General features: G+C 34.4%; 3 protein-coding genes across 3 annotated transcripts; 1 reads left to right on the top strand and 2 right to left on the bottom strand.

Annotated features, from left to right (window-relative positions):
- The first annotated feature begins 1,012 nt into the window (after window positions 1–1,012).
- LOC136982330 (general transcription factor II-I repeat domain-containing protein 2-like) lies at window positions 1,013–2,311 on the top strand. The gene has a single exon (XM_067278805.1). The coding sequence runs from the start codon at window positions 1,013–1,015 to the stop codon at window positions 2,309–2,311; it is 1,299 nt and encodes a 432-aa protein (XP_067134906.1).
- A 1,800-nt stretch (window positions 2,312–4,111) lies between these two features.
- LOC136982312 (ATP-binding cassette subfamily C member 4-like) lies at window positions 4,112–20,535 on the bottom strand. Its single transcript, XM_067278793.1, has 8 exons — window positions 20,485–20,535; window positions 20,314–20,414; window positions 12,843–13,040; window positions 12,616–12,771; window positions 10,190–10,279; window positions 9,914–10,086; window positions 4,637–4,742; window positions 4,112–4,563 (listed from the first exon to the last, which is right to left on the bottom strand). Exons 2-8 carry the CDS (start codon window positions 20,362–20,364, stop codon window positions 4,387–4,389), a joined length of 951 nt encoding a protein of 316 aa, XP_067134894.1. The 5' UTR covers window positions 20,365–20,414; window positions 20,485–20,535; the 3' UTR covers window positions 4,112–4,386.
- Window positions 20,536–20,644: 109 nt separating this feature from the next.
- LOC136982331 (uncharacterized) lies at window positions 20,645–24,514 on the bottom strand. The gene has a single exon (XM_067278806.1). The coding sequence runs from the start codon at window positions 24,512–24,514 to the stop codon at window positions 20,645–20,647; it is 3,870 nt and encodes a 1,289-aa protein (XP_067134907.1).
- Window positions 24,515–26,658: the final 2,144 nt, after the last annotated feature.

Raw genomic sequence — 26,658 nt, forward strand, 5'->3', positions numbered from 1 at the left:
AAAACTGTGATACACTGTTTTTCTTATCTTGTTGCAATGTTACAAAAGTTCTTATACGCTTTAGGTTCTAGACCAGTGATGGTCAAAGTACGGCCCGCGGGCCAACTCCGGCCCGCGAAGGTATTTAATCCGGCCCGCCGAGGGTCCATCGACATCGATAGTATATAGCCCGCTATAATTGTGTTTTGACGGTCGAGAAGTATAAAGTAGATTCTACTTAATAGAATAATAGATGCATAACCTATAGGTGAAGCTAAACCAGCCGCGTAGTTCATGTGTTGCGTAATACTGGGCGCAAAGCGTGGTGAAATGAGAGGTGCGGGCGGCGGGGGCGAGTGAACTCAGTCGCAACTCGCCACTCGCAAGCTGTCACTGACCGAGCCGCACGTTTTACGTTAATTTTGTCTCTTGTTCTTGCTTGTTCGCGTAACGCTTTACATTCATAATCGTTTTTAAAAAAACTGCGCTTTTGGGATAATTGCGTATAAAAAACGAAAAGTCGATTCCGAGTGTCGTCTGTTTAAAGAAGAGTGGGCTTGGAAATACGTTTTTTACGGAATACAACGGTAAGCCAGTATGTCTGATTTGTAATGAAGCAGTGGCGGTATTTAAAGATTTTAACCTTGCTCGTCATTTCAACACCAAACATTAAAAACCAAATATGCTTTGATGAATGACGCAGAAAAAAAGGTAAATGCGGAAAACCTAAAAAAAACAATATCTGCTCAACGGAATGTGTTTATAAAGCAAAACACTGCTCAAAAGGCTTCTACACTTGCTGGATATGTTGTGGCTTATAAAATAGCTAAAAATAACAAAACATACTCGGAAGGAGAATTTGTAAAAGATTGTATAGTGAGTATGAGTAAAATTTTATGTCCAGAAAAAATTAGAGTTTGAGTCTGTCAGCTTATCGCGAAAAACAGTAACAACGCGAATTGATGCCATTGCATCAAACTTGTCGACTCAATTTAGGCAGCGTATAGAAAACTTTAAATATTTTTCCGTGACGATGGATGAAAGTACGGATAGAAGTGACACTGCTCAATTATTAATCTTCATTAAAGACGTTGACGACGAATTTAATATTACTGAAGAGCTAGCTTGTTTGCAATCGATAAAAGGAAAAACGACGGGGCAAATAATTTATAACGAATTTTCCGAAGGTCTTCAAAATTTAAATGCGCCTATTTCAAAATTATGCAATATAACTACAGATGGAGCCCCAAATATGGTTGGAAAAAACGCGGGATTTTCAGGTATTTTTCGGAACCAGAATCCTAATCACGATGTTGTATTTTTACATTGTATAATTCACCAGGACGTCCTTTGTAAAGCTGCAATAGATATTACCCATGTACTTAATGTGGTTTTAAAACTAATTAATACGATTCGATCTCGGGGCTTGGTACACCGACAATTCCAAGAATTTCTGATTGAAGTCGACGCAGATTATTCTGACATTCTTTACCACACGAAAGTAATATGGTTAAGTTGTGGATATGCATTTGAACGGGTTTGGAATTTAAAAGAGGAAATACAAGATTTCTTAAAGAATAAAACAGACAAATGGTCTGATTTCCAAATCTTCGAAGACAAAGATTGGCGTACCGATTTTGCATTTTTTACCGATTTGCTCGAACACTATAACAAATTAAATAAAAAATTGCAAGGAAAGAACCAATTTATAGATGAGACTTGGGGTTGTCTGAAATCATTTAAAACTCAGCTTTTTCTGTTTTATAACTGCATGGCGAAGAACGATTTAACTCACTTTCTGCGTTTAAAATCCATGTCACCAGTGAGTGAGAACAAACTAAAAGAATTCAGTCAGGCGTTGAAAAAACTTCACACAGAATTTGAAACTAGGTTTCAAGATTTTAAGAACATTCAATCATCGCTAGATGTTTTCTCGATGCCGTTTAATGTAGATCCGGAAAATGTATCTGCAGAATTGCAGTTGGAAATTATTGAAATGCAGTGCAGTACCCATTTAAAGCAATTGTTCTTGAATTCCACAAAACTAGATTTTTATAGAGCACTGCGGAAAGCTGAATTCCCAAAGATGATTGCTCACGCCCAGAAAATTATGGCGATGTTTGCGTCGTCATATGTGTCCGAACAGACTTTTTCGACCAAGAAATTGCGGAAAAACTCAATCAGAAACCGATTGACTGATGAACATGTTTTCGCACTGCTGAAAGTTGCTTCGTCACAGCTGGAACCTGCTTTCGAAAATATTATGGAAAATCAAAAACAATTCCATATGTCTCACACGCCTACCATAACAGGGCCTTCGAATAAAAGTTAAATTAATCATTATTTAAGGTAAAAGGTAATTTGTAACATTTGTGTGTAATGCTGTAATGTTTTTATAATATTATGATTAAAAGCTCTAACACAAAATGCATTTTTTCTATAATTCTGGCCCTCCTCTAGAATTTCTTAAACTTTGTGGCCCCCCATTAAAAAAGTTTGCCCACCACTGTTCTAGACGTTTGCCAGCTTAAAAAAATATCAATAACATCCCTGTTTCATTTACATTGAAGATACGGGGAAGGACTTTGCAAAATATCACTTGCATGTTCCTCTCTCAAAAATTATATAATTCTTAAAACTAATTCCTTGTTATCTATTCTGAAACTGCTGCTCGAGCTTTGAATATCGCTTCTGTATACTTTGCTGCTACATTAGGGTGCTTATTTAGAAAAAGCTTTAGCCATTTTTTTCCTGAGCAATCATCATTAAACGGCTTCTTTCTTTCCATATCTTTCATAACTTTCTGAAGCGCGTCTTTGACTTCATCAGGATGCATGGGATAACCCAATTTGGCTTTTTTCCAACTCGTCTTCCTCTGCTTTAGTTAATGTCGTTGCGGGGCCATTGTTTCGCTCCTTTGGTATCTTTCCATAAAATTTATTTATTAAAGTTCCTTCTGGAATGTGAAATTTTTGCTAGTCTTATTAGCACTAATTTTATTTTCACGTACTGCTTCTATAGCTGCATACAAATATTCACTATATTGAAAACATCTGTAGGCTTTCTGCTGTCTATTTATTTCATCTGCCATTTTGAATTTATCTGAATAAAAATGAGTTCAAATGTCTTTAATTATTAATCTCAAATCATTTTAATGTGCAGCAATGAATAATCACATAACTTTGAACCATGGTTATTCACTGGTACAAGTTAGTATTTTTGGTCATTCTCTCATACATTAGTATGAAACAACATTCACAGATTTTGAATTTTGTGCTATGAAATGAAAATAACGCATATTATTTTATCGCCATTAAATGACGGAAGTGATCCTTCACTGGAAAAGAATCACTTTTCAGATCCAGTGATTGACTACCCCTATCCACACACCTTTAAAGGTTAGAATAAATTTTTGTACTAAAACTGTACTTTAAATATCTACAAAACTATTTTCTTACTCAATTCTTAGGAAAATCAACAAATAATTATTTTAAAATGCTGCTATATGAATCCTTGCCACAATTCTTACCTTATTACAATGCAAGCAAGATGACGTCTTACACACACATCTCTGGACAGTTGCCATATTTCAAACGCTATCACTCGTTTCTGAATGAACAATGAAAGAGAATATTTAAAATACAGCTGATTTTCAGTAATTCAGCGCTTCTGATCAGTTTTTCTTGCTGTGGAAATCGTACTAAAAAGTTAATCAATATTATTGTATTTTGGAAATTAATGTTGTGACGTCTATTAAAATGTGTGCTATATGATAAGCATATACATAATAAAATACTGTATATACAGTATTTTCAAATATCATAAACTAGACAAGAAATATATTCCTGATAATTTACATAGTTTATTAGTTAATATACTTCATAACATTTGTAACGTTCTAGATGATATGATAGACAAATTAATAAATTTAAAGCAGAAAATTAAAAATATGTGTTTTTATAAACTAAAATTACTTATGTAAGCTTATAAAATAAAATATACTCCAAAGTACTTAAGATTGTAATTATATTCTTGACTACGATTGTTTATGATTTTGTTTATAATTTTGTTTATGATTAAACTCATAAACAAAATTTCTTTTATTTATTTCAATTAAATCTCTTTTCTGTTGTTTAGTGCAATAAAATTCACTTCTTTTTTGAAATTAACCCATTATAAACATTTCTCATTATATTATCTCGAAAACTGCTGATGGCATCTCAATAAAACATCACAATGTATAAATTGAACCGTGGAATTTGCATACTCATATAATAACAAATGTTCAGATTTTAACAATTCCATGTTCTACGTAATGTGCGGAAATACCTCTTTGAAAACTAAATCAAACAAAGAATCCATAACACCAGATCCACATAGTCTATACATAGAAGAGAATTCACTGTTTTATAGTGTTGTTTGCTCGACCCTCTCTTTAGCGAAACATTTAACTTTGGCTTTTTCGTATAACTCATTCATTGAAGTCACTCCCATCTTCTTTACCAAATTATAAAATACACCATTTACGTTCTTCAGTAATGCATACGGCGAGTCAAATTCTTGTACTCTTCCTGTGTCTAATACCTAGAAATTTAAAATGTCTAATTACTAATAGGTACAATATTTATTCTTATATTATTCAAAAAAAAAACCTTACCAGAACTCTATCCGAATCGATGATTGTGTGTAATCTGTGGGCTATTGTCAACACTGTGCAAGATTTGAATTTCTCTTGAATTATTTTCTGTAGACAGGAATCGGTTCTTGATAGAAAATAAATAACAAAATATATCAAAATTCTATATAATAGTATCAAAATAAAACACAACACACGAATAAAAATTGGAAAGTTATTTCCGAATATCACTACTTACAACTTTTAATACAAATGCAAACCAATTATCCATGATAATGTGAGGGTCAGGGGCCGTCAAAAATTAGGTTACACAAGTTTAGGATAGAATCCTGCCACCGGGTGTGTTTTGTCGGACACAACTCAAAAAAAAAAGAAAAAAACAAATAGTTAAGGCACGAGGGTAAGAGTCACTCTGAAGTCCAGGAATAAGCCTCTCAAGAGGATGAATGCAGAGTCAAGTACAAATAAGGGTTTATTATCGAAAAACAAAGTTCTGAACTAAATTATAAAATACGATTTAGGAAATTGGCCTACTTCTATCTATAAAACGAGGGGGGTACCTATCGGGGAATATGCGAACCGCATGCGCGACTCACAATTACAATACCAGAAAAAAAGTTGTCTCCTTTTTTCACTTTTTCTTCCTGTTCTCTTCTTCCTTTTCTTCTTTTTTCTCTTTTACTTGGTCCTTCACTAGCTCAGTGGTCTCTTGTCCGGTCAATCCCCTGTCCAGCCAGTCAATCGGTCAGTCTCTTAATCTTGTCTCTCTCTCCGTTAATTTTTCGTCACTTTCTATTTTATTCTTTGTTTTTGACCAATCATGCTTTAGTTCCGGAGGAAGGTCAAGTAAATTGTAAAATGTATGATTGATCATTTAGTGATCCTCCTCCTCTCTTGTCAATGAAGAATGATGTGCGTCCATATGACATGGATAGCATCAGTCATATAACACCATCGAAAAAGAGGGAAACGCGGGCATTCCCCTCATCTTTTCCTTTGCGTGTTGTGAGATTTATAACATTTAATTGATAAATTTTTTATTGTAATTTGTTTCTCTAAATTATTTTAAATCGATATTACTGAAAATTTAGAATGGAAATCCTTAAAATCGGAAAAATAGGCGAAGATTCTTTTACAACATTGGTTGATAGATAACAATCTCCGTGTTACGTTTACATACGCATCTTCGAGGTGTGGGTTCATAGGGCGTCTTGTCTGATAGCTAACAGTTGTTCTTTACACAACCAGACAGAACAAAAAAGGGATACGAAATAAACATAGAGTATAAAATACAATAAAATTTTTAACTAATTAATTAAAGCGAATATATTATTATCAAAAGGATTAAAATAAAGTGATTAAAACTAAATTATACAGATAATGTAGATAACAATTCACAAATATATATATATATATATATATATATATATATATATAAAAGATACAATATTAAAATATTTTTTGGGAGGAATGGCGGGCTTCAGAATAAGTAATAAGCATAGCGTTCAACGAACATAATATATTACATAATATACTTTTCACTTAATACAGTAATTACACGTGCTCACTTTTTAACCCTAATTTACACTATACATTTTACGATTTCAGTCATTGTGGACAGAAAGTTTTTTTATAATAATATCCCTGCTCTGTTAGAAATTAGAGAGAAAAAGTATGGCAATTGGTCAAAAATGACCCCTGAAATTTTAATATTTTTGTACCCGAGACACCTTGAAACATCGAAAAATGCCAAAAAAAAATTATACATTTTTTTTCTGTATGTATGGAAGTATGTTACCGTGTGTAGGGAGAGCACGATTTTGTTAACCCCCTTTAATGCTTAATAACTTCCGTACTCTGTTGGGAAATTTCTAAAATTTTGCAGGAAGGTTTATATTTTAGGAGATCGATGCTATTAAATTTTGGTGTTTAAAGGTTAAGAATGCGGAGAGATGAAGGAGAGGTCGTGTATCGTGTCTCGAGTAGGGTTAGATTTAATGAGGATTTGCCAGGTTATTAACATTTGTAATTTTTTTCGAAAATTATCCATACCCTCAAAATTAAGTTTTTTGGCATTTTATGAAAATTAGAAATATCAACAGTTTTAAATAAAATATTGTAACAGATGATGCGATACACGCAGTTTTAAATCTTGGTGAGAAAGTTAAACAACTCGTTGCAATTTTTTTAACACATTGAGAGGATAACAGCTTACAATGAAAAGTTGAGAATGTTCGTTCCTCAGGTGTAAAAAAATATGCGGTATGAATAAAAACGAAAAAATTCTGATAACTTCTTGTAAAAGTTTTCTAAAAATATTGTTATAAATTATAAATTATCTTATTATTCTTGCTATTTACTAGTTTTATCGACGTTAAATTCAAACAATATTATCTATTTCGAAAGATAATCTGGACATGTTAATTAGAATGGCATAAAATATAAGCAAGGTAATCACATTCTAGTTATATCAGGTACAACGAATCGAATAGAAACCACAAAGTACAATTTGCATAAACGGCAGGCCCATATACAATTTCGTTTGAGATAGGATGAGTATTCAGTTTCATATATGGATTTCAACCTGTCACAGACAATGCTGAGATAGACACTTCTGATTGATTTTGAAGAGCAAATTACTGCATTTTACGAAGCAAAATTATCTGGTACTGAATTCACTAAAACTATTGTATTCCCTGAAGTCTTTTAATCTCCATTTGGCAAATCCAACAACCTTCAACACAGACAGGCGCAAACAAATCAATATCTCCTTGAGAAGCTATCTTGTTTCGTGGAGCTCACATCAAACTGTAGCATCATACACGACAAACATTCACTGAACGGCTTCCCTAAGAGGGACATTGTTATCTGTAAAAATGATTTTTAAGTCCATAATTATAAGGTAAAACGAATGGCCTGTATAACATTTGCACTAGTATATGTGGATTTTAACAATAAACAGATAATAGTTGTATTCTCATAAATAAAAAAGGTTTAACCAAGTTTGGTCTCGTTTAATCTACTGTTAATAGCATGGTATCAGATACGAAAAATAGATCATGTCCAAAAGGCACGTTAAAAAGAGGATTGTTATGTATCTATAATCTCAAAGACATTACTATTGTTTACTTATTTTCGTTGAAAGTCAACGAAGTGTCAGGGTGTTTTAGAAAATTATCTGCTGCTAAGAGTTGCAATCATTCACGGTATAAAATGAAATTTCTAGCAGGACAATTCTGCTTTCTATTCATAACGGTACAACCATTATTGATTTAAACGCAGTGCAATCATACTTTTCCTTCAGAGATTTATAATACTTGATTTTAATTGTGTAGAAAATTAATTACATATTTTTGCAAGTCGCATACAAATATGGCCGACATTACAAACGGGAGCCTTATTATTAAGTAGCAGTTCTTCAATTGTGGGAAAATATCAGTGATGACTGTTACAACAAGGATTACATTATCAAAGAAGTATTCTCTTGTCATTGTAGTATATAGCGGCTGCCTTATAAAGTATTGTATCCTTTGCACGTCATCTGCATTAATGTCTTTATACAAATATGTCCATGTAATGTAGGTTCGTATCAATCTATTTTCTTCCATCAATTGATGTCTGTTTGAAATAGCTGACATACTTCGTGAATACAAGTTTTCAAATGATGTTTCTGTCAAGGTCATTCATAGAGTTTCGATGATATTTAACGGTATTTTTAAGTACCGATTTTAACGCCGTAGTTATCCCGACTTTACATTTTTTCTAGCAATGTACGGCCAAGTAGTCAACTATGGAAAGAATTGTCTAACAGATCGATTGACACAAACTTGTTGAAAAATAGGTAGGTGGCGAGCAATGCTGCAACACCAATCACCAAGAACAGTTCATCTCCTTTCTAGCATTCATTAACAAAATTCACAAAGTATACATTTTACTTTTGCAGCATATATTGATCTGCAGCAACTCTGTAAAGTAACATACAACGCAATAATGAACATTCTTCGAACACCACATCGAACATAATTGTCTCATAGATTTCTCGAAATGCATAGTGAAACCCGAACAAATACTATACAGAAGATTTAGTAAATGAAAAAGGATATAATGTCATTTCTATTATCACAGATCAAATACAATTGTAATGACTTTACCAAAATGATTTTGTCTGTGCAGGTGTTTTATGAAAACAAGGCGATTTAACCGATTACTGTGATTTGAAAATTTTGACATTTAAAGATAATACATAGAAGTTAATTTAATCATTTTCTGCGACATCCTACTATTACTAGGTTCGCAACTAAATTTCTTCTAGCACTCTTCTTTTCAATACTTTAGTAGTCAATTTACTAGTTTTTATAGAAAAAGTATTTGAAACGTATTTGCAAAGCAATATATCAAGTTTTATGTGAAATTAAATATAAAATACAATTTAAGTAGAGAGAGTGAAAAATGTTCACATACACCAAGAAGTTTGCCGTGTTTACAATGCAAGACTCCTCTATTACAATTTTTAAGGAATACATAATAAAATTTAAGATATTTTAAGAAAAGAATTGAAGAGTTAAACTTACGGCGCGTGGTGCAGCCGTTAGAAAGAAATAATTCTTCTTTAACGCAGTTTATATGTAGGCATGACATAACTTTTTTTCTGTATTGCTTAAGCGCATCTCTATGAGTAATAAAGCGAACGCTCTACAAATAACAAGGCTCTCAGAACATTCGTGCATACCATGAAAACTGACACAAAAGAAGAAAAAAAAATACAAAGTAGACAGGAAAATAACACCGAAAACAATAGATGAAAATTTACAAACGCTACTCACAGACAACTAGTAGCTCTCGCTGAGATGCATGCATTAAACAGTTTATTATCACATAGCAGAACATAAATTAATTATTTATTTACACTTAAATTCTATTATGAACATAAATATTGAGCTTTTTAATATTTGGTTCCATTTGCTTCGTGGAAACAAATAGAGTCTTCATTCCCTTACTCATTCTCATTTCGACAAACAAATTATGAGCGAACGAAAGGTGAGAAACAAAGTACAATATATTATGCACATATCACACAGAATATATTTGTGAAGATTTGTCAGACTTTGGGTCCAGATTTCCAGGGTGATTGATTGTAAGTTTAATCATTCTGCAAATCACTCATCTTGCTAGTGGCTTAATATAAATTTAATCATTACATATCAACAATCTTATACTCATAACTATTGTCTACGTAACACGAATTACAAAATAAAATGATTTATACTTGACATTATATAATATTTTTAATATTCTAACCTTTTATCAATATTGGAAGTGGCTTCATCCATGACAAGGATTTTATTCTGGCGAAGAATAGTTCTGGCAAGACAAATTAACTGTCTTTCTCCTACGCTGAAATTTCGCCCTCCTTCCGTTAAATGCGTATCCAACCCGCCAGGTAATTTAGTAATAACTTCTTTTAATTGTACCTTTAATTGAAATATATTTAAGAATAAATATGTGATAACCGAATTTAATAATAAAAAGTTTAAAGAGAAAAATCTTGAAGCAATTAAAATATTTAATTGTAACCTCTTCTATGGCTTTCCATATAATTTCTTCCGAATATTCATTAAAAGGATCCATGTTTCTTCGAAGAGGACCCGTAAATAACATCGGATCCTGAAAACATACGCATATGATGTATTGACTTTATAATTTACAATTCGTCTTTATATTAAATAATATGAGTTACAAGTACAAAAAAGGTAAATACTAAAATACACTACTTCATTGATTATCCTAGAAAACACAGAATGTAATAACAAATTAAAGAAAAAACAAGCCTATTACCCAATATAGATGCTTCATTTCCAGAACAGATGATTAAAGTATGGCCACAACCTAAACATACACCCAGCTAAAGTGTCAGACATCGCAATATCAATTGCCCGGGGGAGGCTCTATGCAAATTACACGATATATACAGATGGGTCGAAAACAAAATGACAACGTGGAGGCTGCAATTGTAGTTATGAAAAATAAATCGACAAAACCAATATTTACAATGGGCTATAGACTTGAAAACCTCACCACGGTGCTACAGGCGGAAAAATGTATGCTATATCTAAATCAGTGGACTATCTCACAAACAAAAATGTTCAACATAAAATGGTGCATATTTGTAGTGACAGTAGAACAGCCTTTCACAAGTTGAGGAACCCAAACTGCTATTTCTCACATATGGTGTAACACAAAATTACCAAGATTAACAACAAAATTGTATTAACATGGATTAAAGGGCATGCTGGAGTGAACGGAAATGAGAATGCCAATAAACAGGCCAAGCTTACCGCATGTTCTTCAATGTTTCTAGAGTTCATAGACATCCCTTATACCCAAAGTGACAGCTACCAGACTATGACAGAAAGAGTGGGAGAAAGGAAAGACTGGGAGAACGACGTTCTCCTTCATACCAAGAGTAAAGTTAAAAATACACCATTTCACGCAATTTGCAACAGTTGCGGTACGCCAATAACACTATGCAAAGTCCAAATAGTTCGTACTTCCTGTTCTTGTCCATCGAGAAGACACCTTACGACGAATCGACGAGTTGTTGGCTAGCAGTAACCTTCTTTCTGCTGTTGAAGAACAGACAGCGTGACGGATCCAGACTTGATTCAAACCTCGATGCACGCTTGAAGATTTAAGACGAACTTGGTGCCAACCCGACCAATCAGCAACTACTCTGGTCGTAGCTCTATCGGAGGTCTGCCACATGGTGTGATCAACCTTCTCTAACTTGAGAGACATGAACCACAAATTTGAAATCTAACGGTGTCTGTTACAAGTTTAAATTGGTGTGTAATGTTCTTACATGATAACCAGCATTGCCATTTGGATAACCAGCCAAATCCTAGTACATTTGTGCTATTCGGGTACATTTTGCTTTTTCGAGTACATTGAAAGTACACTTAGATTTTTAATACATTTTAAGTACATTATAATATTTCAGTACTATATATGGTACAAAATAATACTTCATGCCTTAACAAGACTATGCGAAAAAATTAGTTTAATAAAGTCTCACTAATATGACTAATAAGACTTTATTAAATAAACTCGAAATAAAAAAAATTGAATACACCCGAGAAAGAAAAATTAAATAATTTCGATATAAATTCAAGATTAAAAAATATAATTTCTATGCTTAAAATAAAAAATACCCCAAAGTGTATCGAATTCCTACTACTAATATTATATGGTCTTTGTATGCATCTTATGGATGAAATACAGCTAGAAACGTAAAACGTTGATTTGGAATTCGGGTACGGATAAATCCATTTTACATTGTGTTTGATGGAAAAGTTCGTTTTAGTTTCTGAAAAACTTTTAGGAACGAATGAAGTTCCTAACCTGAGATTTGACTGTATTTGATTTTCATCTAAATTAAATGTTTTTGTGTAAAAAAGTGAATTTATTTATTAACATATCTTTCATTCATAATGAAAATCTAACTGTATGGAGATTCTTATAATGTTGTTACACAAATACATAGTACTATTTATCTTTGAATCACTATTTGCATGAAAGATAAAATACATTTATTAAATCATACACAAATTTTAGAAACTTCCTATAAAGCATAAAATTAATCGTTTCATGTCTACAATATATTTAATAAAGTATATATTCGTTTAACTTATAATTTGAACTGCTGGTTTCAATTAATTAAGAGGAAGATAATCTTATATCACTCTTCATAAATGTGACTTGTTCGAAAAATGATCAAATTACTTTTCACAAGTTACTTCACATTACTTAATAATACGTTCATTCACATTACATCTTCATGGCTTAGATACTGTATATGCATGAAATATAATATAAAGAACATGTTTTGTCTTATTTAACATATTAAATTTTTATATAAAAAAAGAAATGAAAACATGTTCATAGTAAACAAATATGGAAATTGTTGAACAGCAATTATATTGACCGAATTAATTATTACCTACTTGAGGAATGATGGATATTTTAGTACGTAGATCACGAAGACCAATTTCTTTAGTGTCTACTCCATCGATGGTGATTGTTCCCATTGGCTCTGTCATGCGAAATAACGAAGCAATTACAGAACTCTTTCCAGCTCCTGTTCTTCCAACAATTCCTATCTGCAATTCATTGAAAAAGAACAATTTCAGACAATAATCGTTAACAGTACTCGTTGAAATTTGTATTTTACCTTTTCTCCTGCGCGAATGTGAAACGTCAAGTTTTTTAAAACAATATTTTTATTCTTGGAGTATTGTAAAGAAACATTATCGAAATGAATTTCTCCTCTTTGTGGCCACTCTGCGGGTGGTCGTTTCTCGGGTGAACTTTCGTATGAGGCTTCAGATTTCAATTTGCTATAGTTCAGAATACGCTTTACGGAGTTCATCTGGAAAATTTACTTTTTATGAATTAACAAAAAGTATGAAAGTTATTGAAATAACAAATAAATTATCCAGCGAATAAATTATATGAAGAACTTCATTGACACTACTGTGAGACCGCGGATTTTAGAGGAAAATTATTAAATGAAAGGAAACTTGCTTTCTTTTCCATTCGAAATTGTTATAAACTTCTGGCAGAGAATGACAGCAGAGGTCTCCTTCAACTATCAACAGTTAGGTGGGAAAGTTGACACTTAGCCGTCAAGAATTGCAAGTTATCGTCAACATCCGACTGCCTTCCCACACTAACAATTAGGGGCCCTGGGCACAAATACGGTGGGGGCCCCCTTTAAGAGTAAGCAAATTTGATGATTTAGAAAATTTACACAAAATACTGTACTTTCAATTAGATTTCAACTAGGAAATTGTAAATTTTATTTAAAAATAAGGTTATTGTAAACATACATATATTTTATTGTGTAAAACTAATTATTTTAATTTAACTGAAAAATACCTATGTGAAATTTTTTCCCGAAATTTTCCGATGTTTCATAGGTTTTTTCCCGGGTTTAGTTTTCTCTGTCTGTGGCCCCCATGATTAGGCCACACTAAGCTGTCGCGGTAATAGAAAAAAAATTATGTTTAAACATAATTTTGTTTTTTGGTTTGTGGGGGCCTCTATTTTGTGGGGACCCTAGGCACAAGCCTCAAATGCCCTTATGTAAATCCGGCCCTGCACACTAATGCTACCGGACACTCGGCGCGCGTCAGCACACGGAAGTTATTAGTGTACTTATGCCAGTCAACCTCCATGTTTCGGACTTGAATCCTGTCGGAGGAGGTATTCAACGGCAAATCTTCCACACCGTCGGCGACCGCCATACTTCAGCCGTACCGTCAAGTCTCACATAGAGGTATTTGTTAGAACTCTGTGAACTCTCTTTTAGAACGGAATAGGCGCAATTCATAGCTGTCTTTTTAGAACTTGTAACCGCATTTAGCCGCATATATTCGAATAGTAGCTAGTCGATAGACATGTACCGAGCTTTGTATGTTGACCTTAGTTAAGTAAATAAACCTTTATTTCCTTATTTGTTAAACCTGTCTCCTGTCACTCCGAACTCGGGACTCCTGCCGAATTTCTCACCCCCTCGCCACTCGATAAAAACCATCCGAAGCGACAACGAGGTCGGGTTTTAACAACTTGTGCAGTGTAAGTGGTCAGAGAGAATTACCCCTGGCCCCCTGCTTATCTCACACTACTGATACAGATATTTTGTATTAAGGTGCGATCAACATTGTTAATACTTAGTTTTTCCTTTATTATAAATTATGTTTTATTCTTATTAATCCATTACATTTTTGTATTTACTGATATACACTAAAAGTTATTTCATGTGTTTTTATTATTGAACTGTTTTTACTACATTATTCATAAATAGATCACACTATTTTTTATCTTCAATTTATAAATTTTAGATAATCTCACATGTAGAGTACAATTAAAAATTGATTCTTCAAAATGAGTAAGTATAGTTATTTGTATGATCTTTCTTTACTTACGTAAAAAAATTACAGTATTTTAAACAAGCAATTATGTATTGTGATATAGTTACAACGGTTGGCTGCAATTTTGTCATTATATCTTCAATTTATTTAATTTAAAATATATGTTCCCTACTGAAATCAGTTGTCTTGCCACTATATCATTCTCTTCTTGTTACCAATAAAGTTGCGCAGTCATCTTTCGAAATCCTGTCAGAGGAAATATTTGACTTGAAGTAGCGTTACATCTGTTCTAGATCGGACATTCTTGTATAGTTACTCTTGGTCTATCGCCTTAAATATTTTCTTACTTGTTTTGGGCTTTCATGTATGTAACTCCCATTTCGAGATTAAGAATTAACAGTAAGACAAACGTCAGTGGAAATAAATGTCTACAATTTTCTCCAATTACATCTCATTAACTCGTTGCCAGTCATTAACACTTTAGTGTTTTTGAGTTTTAGACCATTTCAGCCGATTTATTTTGTTTCTTGTCATATGGGATTTGTCTTGGCTTTTGTGAGAGTGCGGACTTGACAAAAAATTTTTGAATAAAATTTTTCGAAAGAGAAAGATATCAAAATGGATATAATTGTATTTCCACGCACTTATTTCCTTGTCCAGAGATGACACATCTTCTAAACGTGTCATGAGGAACCTAACGAAATAATCGCTATTTTATACAGATTTTAAAAATTACTAAAAATGACAAAAGTAGAGAAGGGAGGACCCCAAAATAAAAGAACGGGATCGATGACGTTAGGGAGTTTGTCGATCATCTCGAGTTAGTTCGGGTTCAGGTTTGCTAACTTGTGGGAATCAAAATTCTCTATCTCGCGGGATTCCAGTCCTGACCTTCTCGGACAGTTCTTCCACCATTCAACTATTTTGGATATCGATCGGATTATCGGATTGAATCCGTCTTATTGGTCCCGTGGCTACTGGCTACATGGATGGGTTCAAAAACCCATCCACGTAGCCAGAAAGCTACCCCTTGTCCAGGGACATCTCATCAACTTGTACAAAATCTTCGGACTTCACTGCGCCATCCATTGCCACTGAGGTATTTATTGTCTTCGCGTTTGATTGTAAACGCTCTTTCTAGGTTAATACCCCGTTCGCACCGAGCATTTCAATCTAGATTGTGACCAAGGTCAGCGACTATGCCTTGGTGCGAACACCCTCGACCGTTTCAATCTCGACTGAAACGACGTTCAATCACGACTGACTGGAGAGAGTTCTTGAAACTAGATCCAGTCATAAGAGAGATCCCACAATCCCACGCGCGCAAGAAAATACAAAATGGCTACAGAACACGTGTCGGGCTATCGGCAAAGAAATAAAAAAGATGTTGGGAGAGACGATGACATCTGTCTATTATTAGATATATGGCAAGAAAAAGTATTTATTTCTAATCAAAACTTCCATTCTGTGTGTTGGTGTTTGTGACTTACCGAGTAGTTATGCCAGTTTTATCATCGCTTACAATAGCCGGGTTATTCTCAAGCGAGTTACCTGTGCGAACGGCACGACGTTTGAATAGCGACAGTCACAATCCAAATTGTAGGTAAATCGAAATCGAAGTTAGTCGAGGATTGTGTACAAACGTAGTATAAGGATCCGATTTAATTGAGAATGACATGGATCCTGGTTTATTGTTATACTGTAAATTCTAATATGTACAGCACGTATCATATATGTACAGTGTACAGTACGTATCATAATATGTACAGTGTGTAAAATAATCTATACAATAAAATAGGTAATTGTTTAGAAATGCTCTAGTTGAGAATACTTCTTCCTTCAGATGCGCTGTCTCTCAGACCATCTCTATCACGAATCTGACCGCCTACATCCGCGACCGCTCGCTAAAAAACCAATTTTACGGCCATTGACGTTTCTGTGTCTGTCCTTAAGACACAGTGGTTATCTGTCAACATAGTTATCGCCAACGAAATGTCGACCCTTCGGTTTCGTGGAGCGGTAGCATAGCGGGCACTTCGTACATTGTCATATCTTGAGAGGTAAACTTTATCTGCTAGCGTCCTCCTTACTGTAATGTCTGATGCATTAAAACTTGTCTCTCAATTTTGAATTTATGCCGCTTAGTGACAAAAAATCTATTTCAAAAAACAATTTTAGTTAATCAAGTTCTGGTCATCTCTTTTCGTTTCAGATTTTGGTCTTCGAATTGTGATAAAGTAATATGCGTTATTTTCATTTTTGAGCACAAAATTCAGAATCTGTGAATGTTGCTTCATACTAATGTATGAGAGAATGACCAAAAAACTAACTTGTACCAGTGAATAACCATGGTTCAAAGTTATGTGATCATTTATTGCTGCACATTAAAATAGTTTGAGATTAATAATTAAAGACATTTAGATTCATTTTTATTCAGATAAATTCAAAATGGCAGATAAAATAAATAAAAAGAAGAAAGCCTAGAAACGTTTTCAATATAGTGAAGATTTGTATGCAGCTGTAGAAGCAGTACGTGAAAATAAAATTAGTGCTAATAAGGCTAGCATAATCACATTCCAAAAGAAACTTTAATAAATAAATTTTATGGAAAGATACCAAGGGAGCGAAACAAGGGTCCCGCAACAACATCAACTAAAGCAGAGGAAGAGAGTTGGAAAAAAGCCAAATTGGGTTATCCCATGCATCCCGATGAAGTAAAAGACGCGCTTCAGAAAGTTATGAAAAGAAAGAAGCCATTTATGATTGCCCAGGAAAAAAAATAGCTAAAGCTTTTTCTAAATAGGCACCCTAATGTAGCAGCAAAGCATACAGAAGCGATATTCAAAGCTCGAGCAGCAGTTTCAGAAGAGATAATAAGGAATTAGTTTCAAGAATTATGTAATTATTTGAGAGAAGAACATGCAAGTCATATTCTGCAAAGTTTTTCCCGTATCTTCAATGCAAATGAAACAAGAATGTTATTTTTTTGAAAACTGGCAAACTTCTGGAACCTAAAGCATATAAGTACTTTTATAACATTGCTGCAAGATAAGAAAAATAGCGTATCACAGTTTTGTGTAATTTTTCTACAAGTGGCCAGTTAGTGCATCTTATGATAGTGTGCTTACAAGAGAATTTAAGGCATATTGCAGATTCAGTTCCAGATGGCTTTGCTGTAGGCAGAAGTGATTTCGGATAAATGATAAGTACTACATTTTATGAGTATGTTGCAAATGTCTTCTACCCCTGGCTTCTGGATAAGAATATTTAGTTTCCTGCATTATTGCATCTTTATGGACATTACTCTCATATAAATAAAAACTGTATACTTTCTGTGTTGAGAAAAGAATTATACTTTTTTGTTTGTTTCCAAATGCAACTCGTATTATCAAGCCTCGTAATGTTGCAATTTTTCGACGGCTTAAATGTCAGTGGAGAAATGTCAGAAAGCACCAGCAAAATCATCAAAATCAGTTTCTAAAACTAGCTTTGCAGCTTTATTCTTTGAAATTGGAAACAATTCAACATTGGTTTAAAACAGGTGGTTTGTTTCCTTTTGATCCAAACAGGATGGATTATTCAAAATGTATTTCTGCTAGGCATAAGGAATTGTTTTCCAAAAATGAACCTGATTTATCAATTAATTATGGAGAACTATATAAACGTGCACTGTAAGTGATAGAAAATGAAATTCCACTTAATTTGTTATCAGATTTCAAGAATGCCATTGCATCTGATAACAATCAGATAAATTTAGAAAATTATTATTAAAATATTTCCTATTTATGAAATAAATTTTTGTATGAATTACCATTATTGCTATTTCTTAATCTGAATTTTCACCATTGAATCACATAAAATTACTAACACATATATAGTATACAATGGTGAAAAATTGCATGTAGTACCCTAAAACTCTAGTTATTCATTATTAGTCACTTGCGGTCATTCATTCGCTCTCGCTTGGTCAACTAATACAACCATATTGTCATTCACTTATGATTTTCAAATTTTAAAAATATCGCGTCATTAATTTAATCAATATATTAGAAAATTAAAATTTCATTTTTCGAATAAATAGTAATTGGTAACCAGCAGTGACCATTACTTATGTTAAATGTTGTTTGTTAACTGATCATATTCAAATCTCCTTATCAAGATACTTAATCGGTTATTTTCTGGTGCAACTACCCTATACAAAGTATAACACCAAAAACATTACAACGTTCTCAAGGAACAGTTTTCAAAATAATTTCAGTGTGAAACATTTGTTGCTGTAAAAAGATAAGAAACGGGTTAATTAAATGACAGAAGTGTTCCTTCACTGGAGAATGATTACTTTTCAGATCCAGTCAGTGACTACCCCCTATATACACACCTTTAAAGGTTAAAATAAATTTTTATGCTAAAACCACACTTTAAATATCTACAAAACTATTTCCTTACTCAATGCTAAGGAAAATCAACAAATAATTATTTTAAAATGCTGCTATATGAATCCTTGCCATAATTCTTACCTTATTACAATGCAAGCAAGATGACGTCTTACACACACATCTCAAGAAAGTTGCCATATTTCAAACGCTATCACGCGTTTCTGAATAAACAATGAAAGAGAATATTTAAAATACAGTTGATTTTCAGTAATTCAGCGCTTCTGATCAGTTTTTCTTGCTGTGGCGCTTATTTTAAACAAATTTTTGACAATATGGTCATTCAATGGAGCCAGTCGTTCACTGGTGCAACTATTTTATTTCTTTCTTGATGCATCAAAATTATTATCTGTTTCTTTTTCTTACCTTCAGTTAATTCTCTACTGGGTGCCATCATTCACCTCATTATCATGTTAACTTCAGTTTTATACTCCACTGTAATAACGTCATAAGATTTATTTAAACGATTATTATTCATTCCAGCATGTTAAAATTAAATATTTTTTTAAAATATAATCATTTTTTTAAAAAAAGTCACCAAAATATTCCATACTTTTGTTTTATAGTTTTTAATTGTTCCTTTTGTTTAAAATACTGCAAATTTGTTATTTATGCAATTATCTCTATGACGTTCGTTATGTAAATGCGGTGATATGTCTGTTAAGTTTCTCAATTATCAAAAGTTCAATAATATTTACGTTATTTCGATTACTTAAAGATTAAATTAACTTTTTTGCAGAATTTACAATATATTGCATACTTCTGTTCAGGGTTAGTATATGTATTTCATCTAATGCCTGTTATATTGTTTGCATTTTCTTTTGATTTCGTGTTGTTCTTCCTCAATATTTTGTTATGCATGCGACTACTGGAATAAGTTTAACGAGTTCTACTTCATTTAAATTTTGTGTTTTTTAATTTTATTGTATGTAACATTCCATAACCTGCAGATTGTTGTTAAAGAAAGTGGAACACATTTGTTCTTATAATAAATTTCTTTATATTCACTAAAATACAGTTAATAGTTTGTGCTTTTATTAAAATCTTATCCAGTTTTGCAGTATCTTTCAATATTTTTTCACTATTTTGTAAATAAAGAAAAACATTTCTAAATTTAATAATACCAGTACTATCAAACCAACATGGAATTTCTTTATTAGGTATTATCCTCGTAGTATATGTTGGGTACAATAATAATAAAATTTGTGCTGTCTGGTCATAGGAAGATTTCCTCTTACAAATAGTTTATCTTCTTCGAAAAATTTGATATCGCCCGATAAAGAAATCTGCTAGTTTCAAATTTAAATTTTTATCGATTTAGTTAAATATGCAATACCTGAAATTCCACTTCGGCTGTAAATCCAACATGATTGTGTAATAGAATCATTATTAGTATTCCATAATTCAATACAAGTCCAATTTGACTTCCTGCGTCGTCTAAAGCCACAAATACAAATTCAAAATCATTTATATTGTAAACTGTAGACATATAAATATATTTACTCACCTGCATTATTCGTAACACCGAAAATAATAACAGTAATGATTAGATTTATGAAACAAACTAGCTTTTGCCCGCGGCTTCGCTCGCGTAAAGAAGTATTATTATTAATTAGGTATAGTTTTTGCGGCTTTACTTTTGTTTAGCATGTGTAAAAAATTAGGGCCTACAAAACTTCTTTGTACACAATATTCTTAACTAATCTGTCATTAGGCGCTAAAACTATCAAGCTATTGGGTGAACTCACTCGTGAGCAAGCAACATAAAACTGTCCATGAGAGAAGCAATGTTCTCTCAAGTCAATATCCGCAAATTTGAGAGTTTGCCCCTGAGACTTGTTTATTGTCATGGCAAAGCAGACTTTTAGGGGAAACTGTAATCGTTTAAATTCGAACGGGATATCATTAGGTATTAATGGGATTCGTGGTATAAATACAGTTTCCCCTTTCGCACACCCAGTTAATATAGTGGCTTCCACTATATTGCGATGTAACGCTTTCACTTGCAGTCTCGTACCGTTACAAAGTTTTGGTGGTTTTAAATTTCGCAACAACATAATTGGAGTGCCCACACGCAGAATAAGCTTATGATAAGGCAAACCTGGCGGTTTCAATGAATTTAAAAATTCTACAGGGTAATTAGTAGCGTCATCTGTATTGACCACAGTATCAATCGAAGTATAGACCTTTTCTTCGCCCTCAAACGACATGAGCAGGATATCGTTGATAGCTGCTGCTTGATCGTTCTTTGGAGTAAGTATGGCACGCTCACATAACCATTCAATAGGCTTGTCATGTATATGAATAATGTCTGGATAAACTTTAGACAGCAATTCTTGAACCGTAGTAACAACTGTGCACAATTCTTCCGGGATGGTTATCATTCCATCAAACGATGGAAAATCACCATTACCGATTTTAAAAAGGAGATCTGAAAATCTACCAGCAGACTCATCCCCGCCCAAATGTGCTCTCATATTTTTAGAGAGCTTAAGAATATTAACCTGGGGCCACAAATTAGATTTCTTAATGCATGACTTTACTTCGTCAGCTCTGGTTCCTTTTGGCACGACTGGTAGAGTCTGCCGAAAGTCTCCGGCCAGCAAAACTGTTACGCCACCCATTAATTTTGTATTACCCCTTATATCCCTTAGTGATCTGTTTAAGGCTTCAATACCACCTTTATGAGCCATCGTTATTTCGTCCCACACGATTATTTTTGTACTCTTTAAAACTTCAGCAAAATTACTTTGTTTGGAGATGTTGCAAATGGGAGTCTCGGCAGTGATTAAATTGAGTGGTAACTTAAAAGTAGCATGAGCAGTTCCACCACCTTCGAGTAATGTAGCAGCTATGCCGGACGACGCCACAGCCAGGGCAATGCCGTGAGTACTTCTTACTTTCGCCAAAAGTAAATTAATAAGGAAGGTTTTACCAGTTCCACCTGGAGCGTCTAAGAAGAATATTCGACCGTCATTTGCATCTACACTTGTGATAATTTTATTGTAAACTTCCTGTTGCTCGTCATTCAAGGATGCTTCATTTTTTCTTACTGCGTCTTCTAAGGCCACTGTATCGTAACTGGTCTCCTTCACGTACTCTCTATTTTCAAAATGTATTGATGTTATTGGCTGAGGTAATCCATACTCTTTAAGAGGACGGCCGCCTAATGATAATACGGCATCCTCTAATACCGACAGGCATTTGTTAAATATCAGGTCCGATGAGTGCTCTACATCCACGTCACCTTGCCTTTCCAGTTGTTTTTTAAAGTCTTCAGAAAGGTATTCTTTGTATTTTTCCCAAAGACATAAGGGGTCGGAAACCTGGCAGAACAATAAAATGATAGCAAAAAGCTCTCGAATCATATGCGGTGTTTGACAAAGTGCTGCCTCTTCAAGAGCTGAATCCAAATGCCGATCATCTTCGAGTAGACCTAGAGCCTTGCACGCGGATTGGAAAGTGGGATGTAAGTGACCATCTACAGTTTTCAACGCTTCAAATGAAATTGGGCCTCTGATCTCATGTAGAAGCATTCGAAGGTGGTAGCATTCTGTATTGTTTGGATGAACAGTATAAACCCTACCTAGAACGTATTCTTTTTTGACCCCTGACCATCCTTCAACATTCACTCCTCTCTTCCTTCTCTGAAACGATCGCTTGTTCCAAACGTAATACACAGGGACTTCCGAGTATAGCAATGTTTTTGCAAAGTCATCCACGTTACACAGATCGAAAAAGGAGAGGAGTGTAGTTGTAGGAGGACTACTCAATTTGTCGCACAAGTTCTGCTCATTAAAATAAATTCTCTGTCCATTTAGAAAATGGACAGCAAGGTGCACTACAGGTGGAAAACGCTCATGTATTGGGAATTCAAGGATTCGCCAAACTGCTTCAGCTGAACTTATATATCGACCACTTGCGTAGGTTGTAACTTCATCCTTCCCATCCTTCCCGTTCTCTAAAGTAAACGTAGCCTGATCTGACCCTTTATTAACATATTTGCAAACGTATTTGATTGACTTCACTGAATGGCAATACTCTACGTTCACGTGAGCGTTACATGTTCTTAATAGCACTGGATTATAAGGAATCACCCAACGATTATCTATTGCAACACCCTTGATATTGACAGAGAATCCACCGTCATCCAGAGAACGTCTCCTGTACTGCGGATAACCATCATCACCGGTTTGAGTTTCCTTAATAAGAGCCTTAGGATAACGTTTGCTGCACGAATTATCTTTCATGCATGGAGAATTTCGGTTTAAACTTCCACAGGGGCCATGTATCATATTACTTTTAACAATTTCGTAAAGCTCAGGATCACGATCGGGGTTAGGTATTTCAGCACAAATAATATTGTCAATTTGATCCGGAGTGATGCGATGTTGAAGCCATAAAAGTATATGAATATGCGGAAGACCTCGCTTTTGCCATTCCGTCGAATACATATAGCATCTCACTTCACCGAATATTTTTCCTTTTATCAACAAATCCATGACCTTTTTTACCTTTAATCGAAAGACACGCGAAATAATATCGTATCGATCATGAGATTTTTGTCCTGAAAGTAAGTGCTCATTTATGTCACTCCAGCGTGGGTTACATGTAAAAGTAATAAAAAGGTCGGGACGACCGTAATGTCTAACATAGGTCATGGCGTCTTGCGTTTTTTCGTGCATGTATCTTGGTCCACTAGTAAAAGATGATGGAAGTACTACCATTTGTCCCAGCTGATTTGCTTCAGTATCTTGCCGTCCAATTGCATCTTTTAAATGAATATAATTATCTGCGCGCAATTTGGCTTGATTGTTTTTTATGTAGTTTAGTCTTTCAGTTTCTATTTTTGCGTATTCATCTACCAAATATTGACTAAAAAGAGCGCGATATTTAACCAAAAAGTTATCTTCTCCTTTTCTGATCATTATTCTGTATGAATAAAAACTTACAGCAGAGACTGTTTTTTTCAAGGGCAACTTAGTTGTGGGATCGCATTGTGGTATGTTGATTGAATAGCCATCATCCCCCCAGCAAAACATCAACGGGTATTGCAGCGCGTCATAAGCTGGATGTATCTCACTGATACGCTGAAGTGAGTTACTTCGGCTTTCGAGAATAATGTCTCTTCGGTCAAAATGCTGATCTACCAATACAACAGCCACTTCATTTGCCGTTGGTGCATTAAATCTGCCTCTGTGTTCTCTTTGTGGTTTTTTATCTGCATGTATTACGACCTTGAATGACTCTGAAGGCGATATTTTATCAATGGCTGTTTTTAGATCTTTTATGTATGGGTTCACCTCATGTAACATAAGCTGCAATTGTTTGATTAAATTTGGTCTCAAATCAGGAAATTTAGAACATCGAATATTAGCTTCTCTATCATCTTCACCGACGAAATAAATTTGCAGAAACTGTGCATCCTGCCCAGGTTCCGGTAATATACTTCCAATTAAATGATAGACTTGTCCTTGAACTTTAAAAGTTGGTGAAAAACCGCCTTCTTTTATTTGTTTTCCACCAAAGGAAGTCATTTGAAAACAGGCATTATATTTTCGGATATTATCCATGAAGTGTACATGATTTGGGTGTAAATCATTAACCAGACTGTAAAGTGGTTCAGGCAGTTGTTTAAACGGCTCAAGTTGTACTTTACCGGCGCTACAACACATGCCAGGTGTCTCATCTTTCTACTTCAAGGCATTACACCACTGACACTTGTACGTCATAGAACCTAAGACTACACTGCTGTCAGTTCCATAAGCAATATCTGGGTCATACGCCAAACCCGAAAGCAACTTGCTTCTCCATACACGCTGAATTGCATTTTCTCTATACCGTGACTGAATCACTCTATGCACATCGGTATTACTGACCTGATATAGTGCAGCAGATTGCCTATGTTTTTCAGTGTTTGCAGCCTGGTAGGTGGCGACAGCTTGCCTGTGTTTTTCAGAGTGTGCAGCCTGGTAGGTGGCGACAGCTTGCCTGTGTTTTTCAGAGTGTGCAGCCTGGTAGGTGGCGACAGCTTGCCTGTGTTTTTCAGGGTGTGCAGCCTGGTAGGTGGCGACAGCTTGCCTGTGTTTTTCAGGGTGTGCAGCCTGGTAGGTGGCGACAGCTTGCCTCTGTACATCAGGGTTTTTTTTCTTATATTCAGACACAGCTTTACGGTGGGATTCAGGTAGAATCTGTCCATATTTTTTTTGTGCCTTTTTTATTTGATTTTTTCGTGTGTAATTAGTAAACCTTGCCCTACGTTTGTTTTTCTTTTTTTCTATTAATGTCACAGACTCAGATTGGGACAATAAACTTCTTATTAATTTTTCATCATAATTTATTGAAGATACAATAGGTGAATGTTCACGCTCTAAAACAGGTACCTCCTGACAACCCTTATCAACTTTAAGTTGCGAAGGTGTATTAATTCCAAAATCATGTTCTTCTACAGCTACCTCCATACGACGCCGAGTAATTTTCTGTGCTGCTATGGGAAGATAGGCATCAAAATGCCCACTGGACAAATCTTGGCTGAATCGTAATCGCCTTACCGGATAGTCGTTAGATCCAGATTCCGTATATATATGAGACCGTTTCTATAAACTTCAAACTTAAATGGGAATATTAATCCTGCTGCTATTAACTCACAAAATCCGCCATAAGTAGCATTTTTCATCATATCAGCAAAATATTCGTCAGGTGTTACGTAGTTATCACCATTCCTGTCGTGGGTCATAATTGAAAACTTTCTCCAGTCATTAACCACATATCTGACAATTTCTGAACGCACTTCCATCGCTCTATCTTGTGTTCCGTACATTAAATAAGAGAGAGCACAAAACAAACATGCACCGTCACCAACAATAGGGACGACAGTACATTCTTCAACTTCTCCATTAACGTTCAAATTTTCTTTAGCCATTTTAAAAAAAGCTAACCGACAAAACCTACTAACGCCATCTATTGTCAACATTTAGAACTAAAATTATTTTGTTCGTCTTAATTTATTCGTTCCATTAGGTACTGATAGGTTCAAACTAATACATTTACATCCTCCATCATCCCTTATTTTATCTCCATGGGGGTTGAATTTATCAAAATCCTATTTAAGCGGACGTCTTCGTCATAGTAGCTGCAATCTTTAATTTCAGTTCAATCAGTCGAATATCTAAGAAGATTTATACAAACTTTCATCCCCTATTTTATCCCCTCAGGGGTGGAATTTAGCAAAATCCTTTCTTAGGGGATCCCTACGTTATAGTAGCTTTATGCATGCAAAGTCTCAGCCGGATCGGTTTCATACAAACTTTCATACAAAGTTTCATACAAACTTTCATTCCCTATTTTATCCCCTTGGGGGTAGAATTGATCAAAATCCTTTCTTAGCGGATGCCTACGTCATAACATCTACCTGCATGCCAAATTTCAGCCCGATCCGTCTAGTGGTTTGAGCTGTGCGTTGATAGATCACTATGTCAGTCAGTCAGTCACCTTTGAGTTATATATATTTAGATTTCATATTTGCAGACTAAAAAAATTACAAGTTACAAGAAAGCGTCAATTAACTACTATGGCCCGCGGAAAAAACGTAAAATTTGTTCTGGCCCGTGTTATAAAAAAGGTTACCCACTCTAGCCTAGATTTATAACTTAACTCAATCGATAGGAGTTTACTGGCATGT

Source organism: Centruroides vittatus, unplaced genomic scaffold, assembly GCF_030686945.1.
Source record: "Centruroides vittatus isolate TY-2023 unplaced genomic scaffold, ASM3068694v2 contig_82, whole genome shotgun sequence".
Lineage (NCBI taxonomy): Eukaryota > Metazoa > Arthropoda > Arachnida > Scorpiones > Buthidae > Centruroides > Centruroides vittatus.

What these genes read in the sequence shown, in the direction of transcription:
- LOC136982330 (XM_067278805.1), top strand. Translation starts at nt 1,013, where the DNA reads ATGGATGAAAGTACGGATAGAAGTGACACTGCTCAATTATTAATCTTC.
- LOC136982312 (XM_067278793.1), bottom strand. Translation starts at nt 20,364, where the DNA reads ATGATTCTATTACACAATCATGTTGGATTTACAGCCGAAGTGGAATTT. An exon ending in ACTTCCAATATTGATAAAAG is followed by an intron (nt 4,743 to 9,913) that starts GTTAGAATATTA and finishes TTTTCTATCAAG; the next exon opens with AACCGATTCCTGTCTACAGA. An exon ending in TCGATTCGGATAGAGTTCTG is followed by an intron (nt 4,564 to 4,636) that starts GTAAGGTTTTTT and finishes TTAAATTTCTAG; the next exon opens with GTATTAGACACAGGAAGAGT.
- LOC136982331 (XM_067278806.1), bottom strand. Translation starts at nt 24,514, where the DNA reads ATGACTTCCTTTGGTGGAAAACAAATAAAAGAAGGCGGTTTTTCACCA.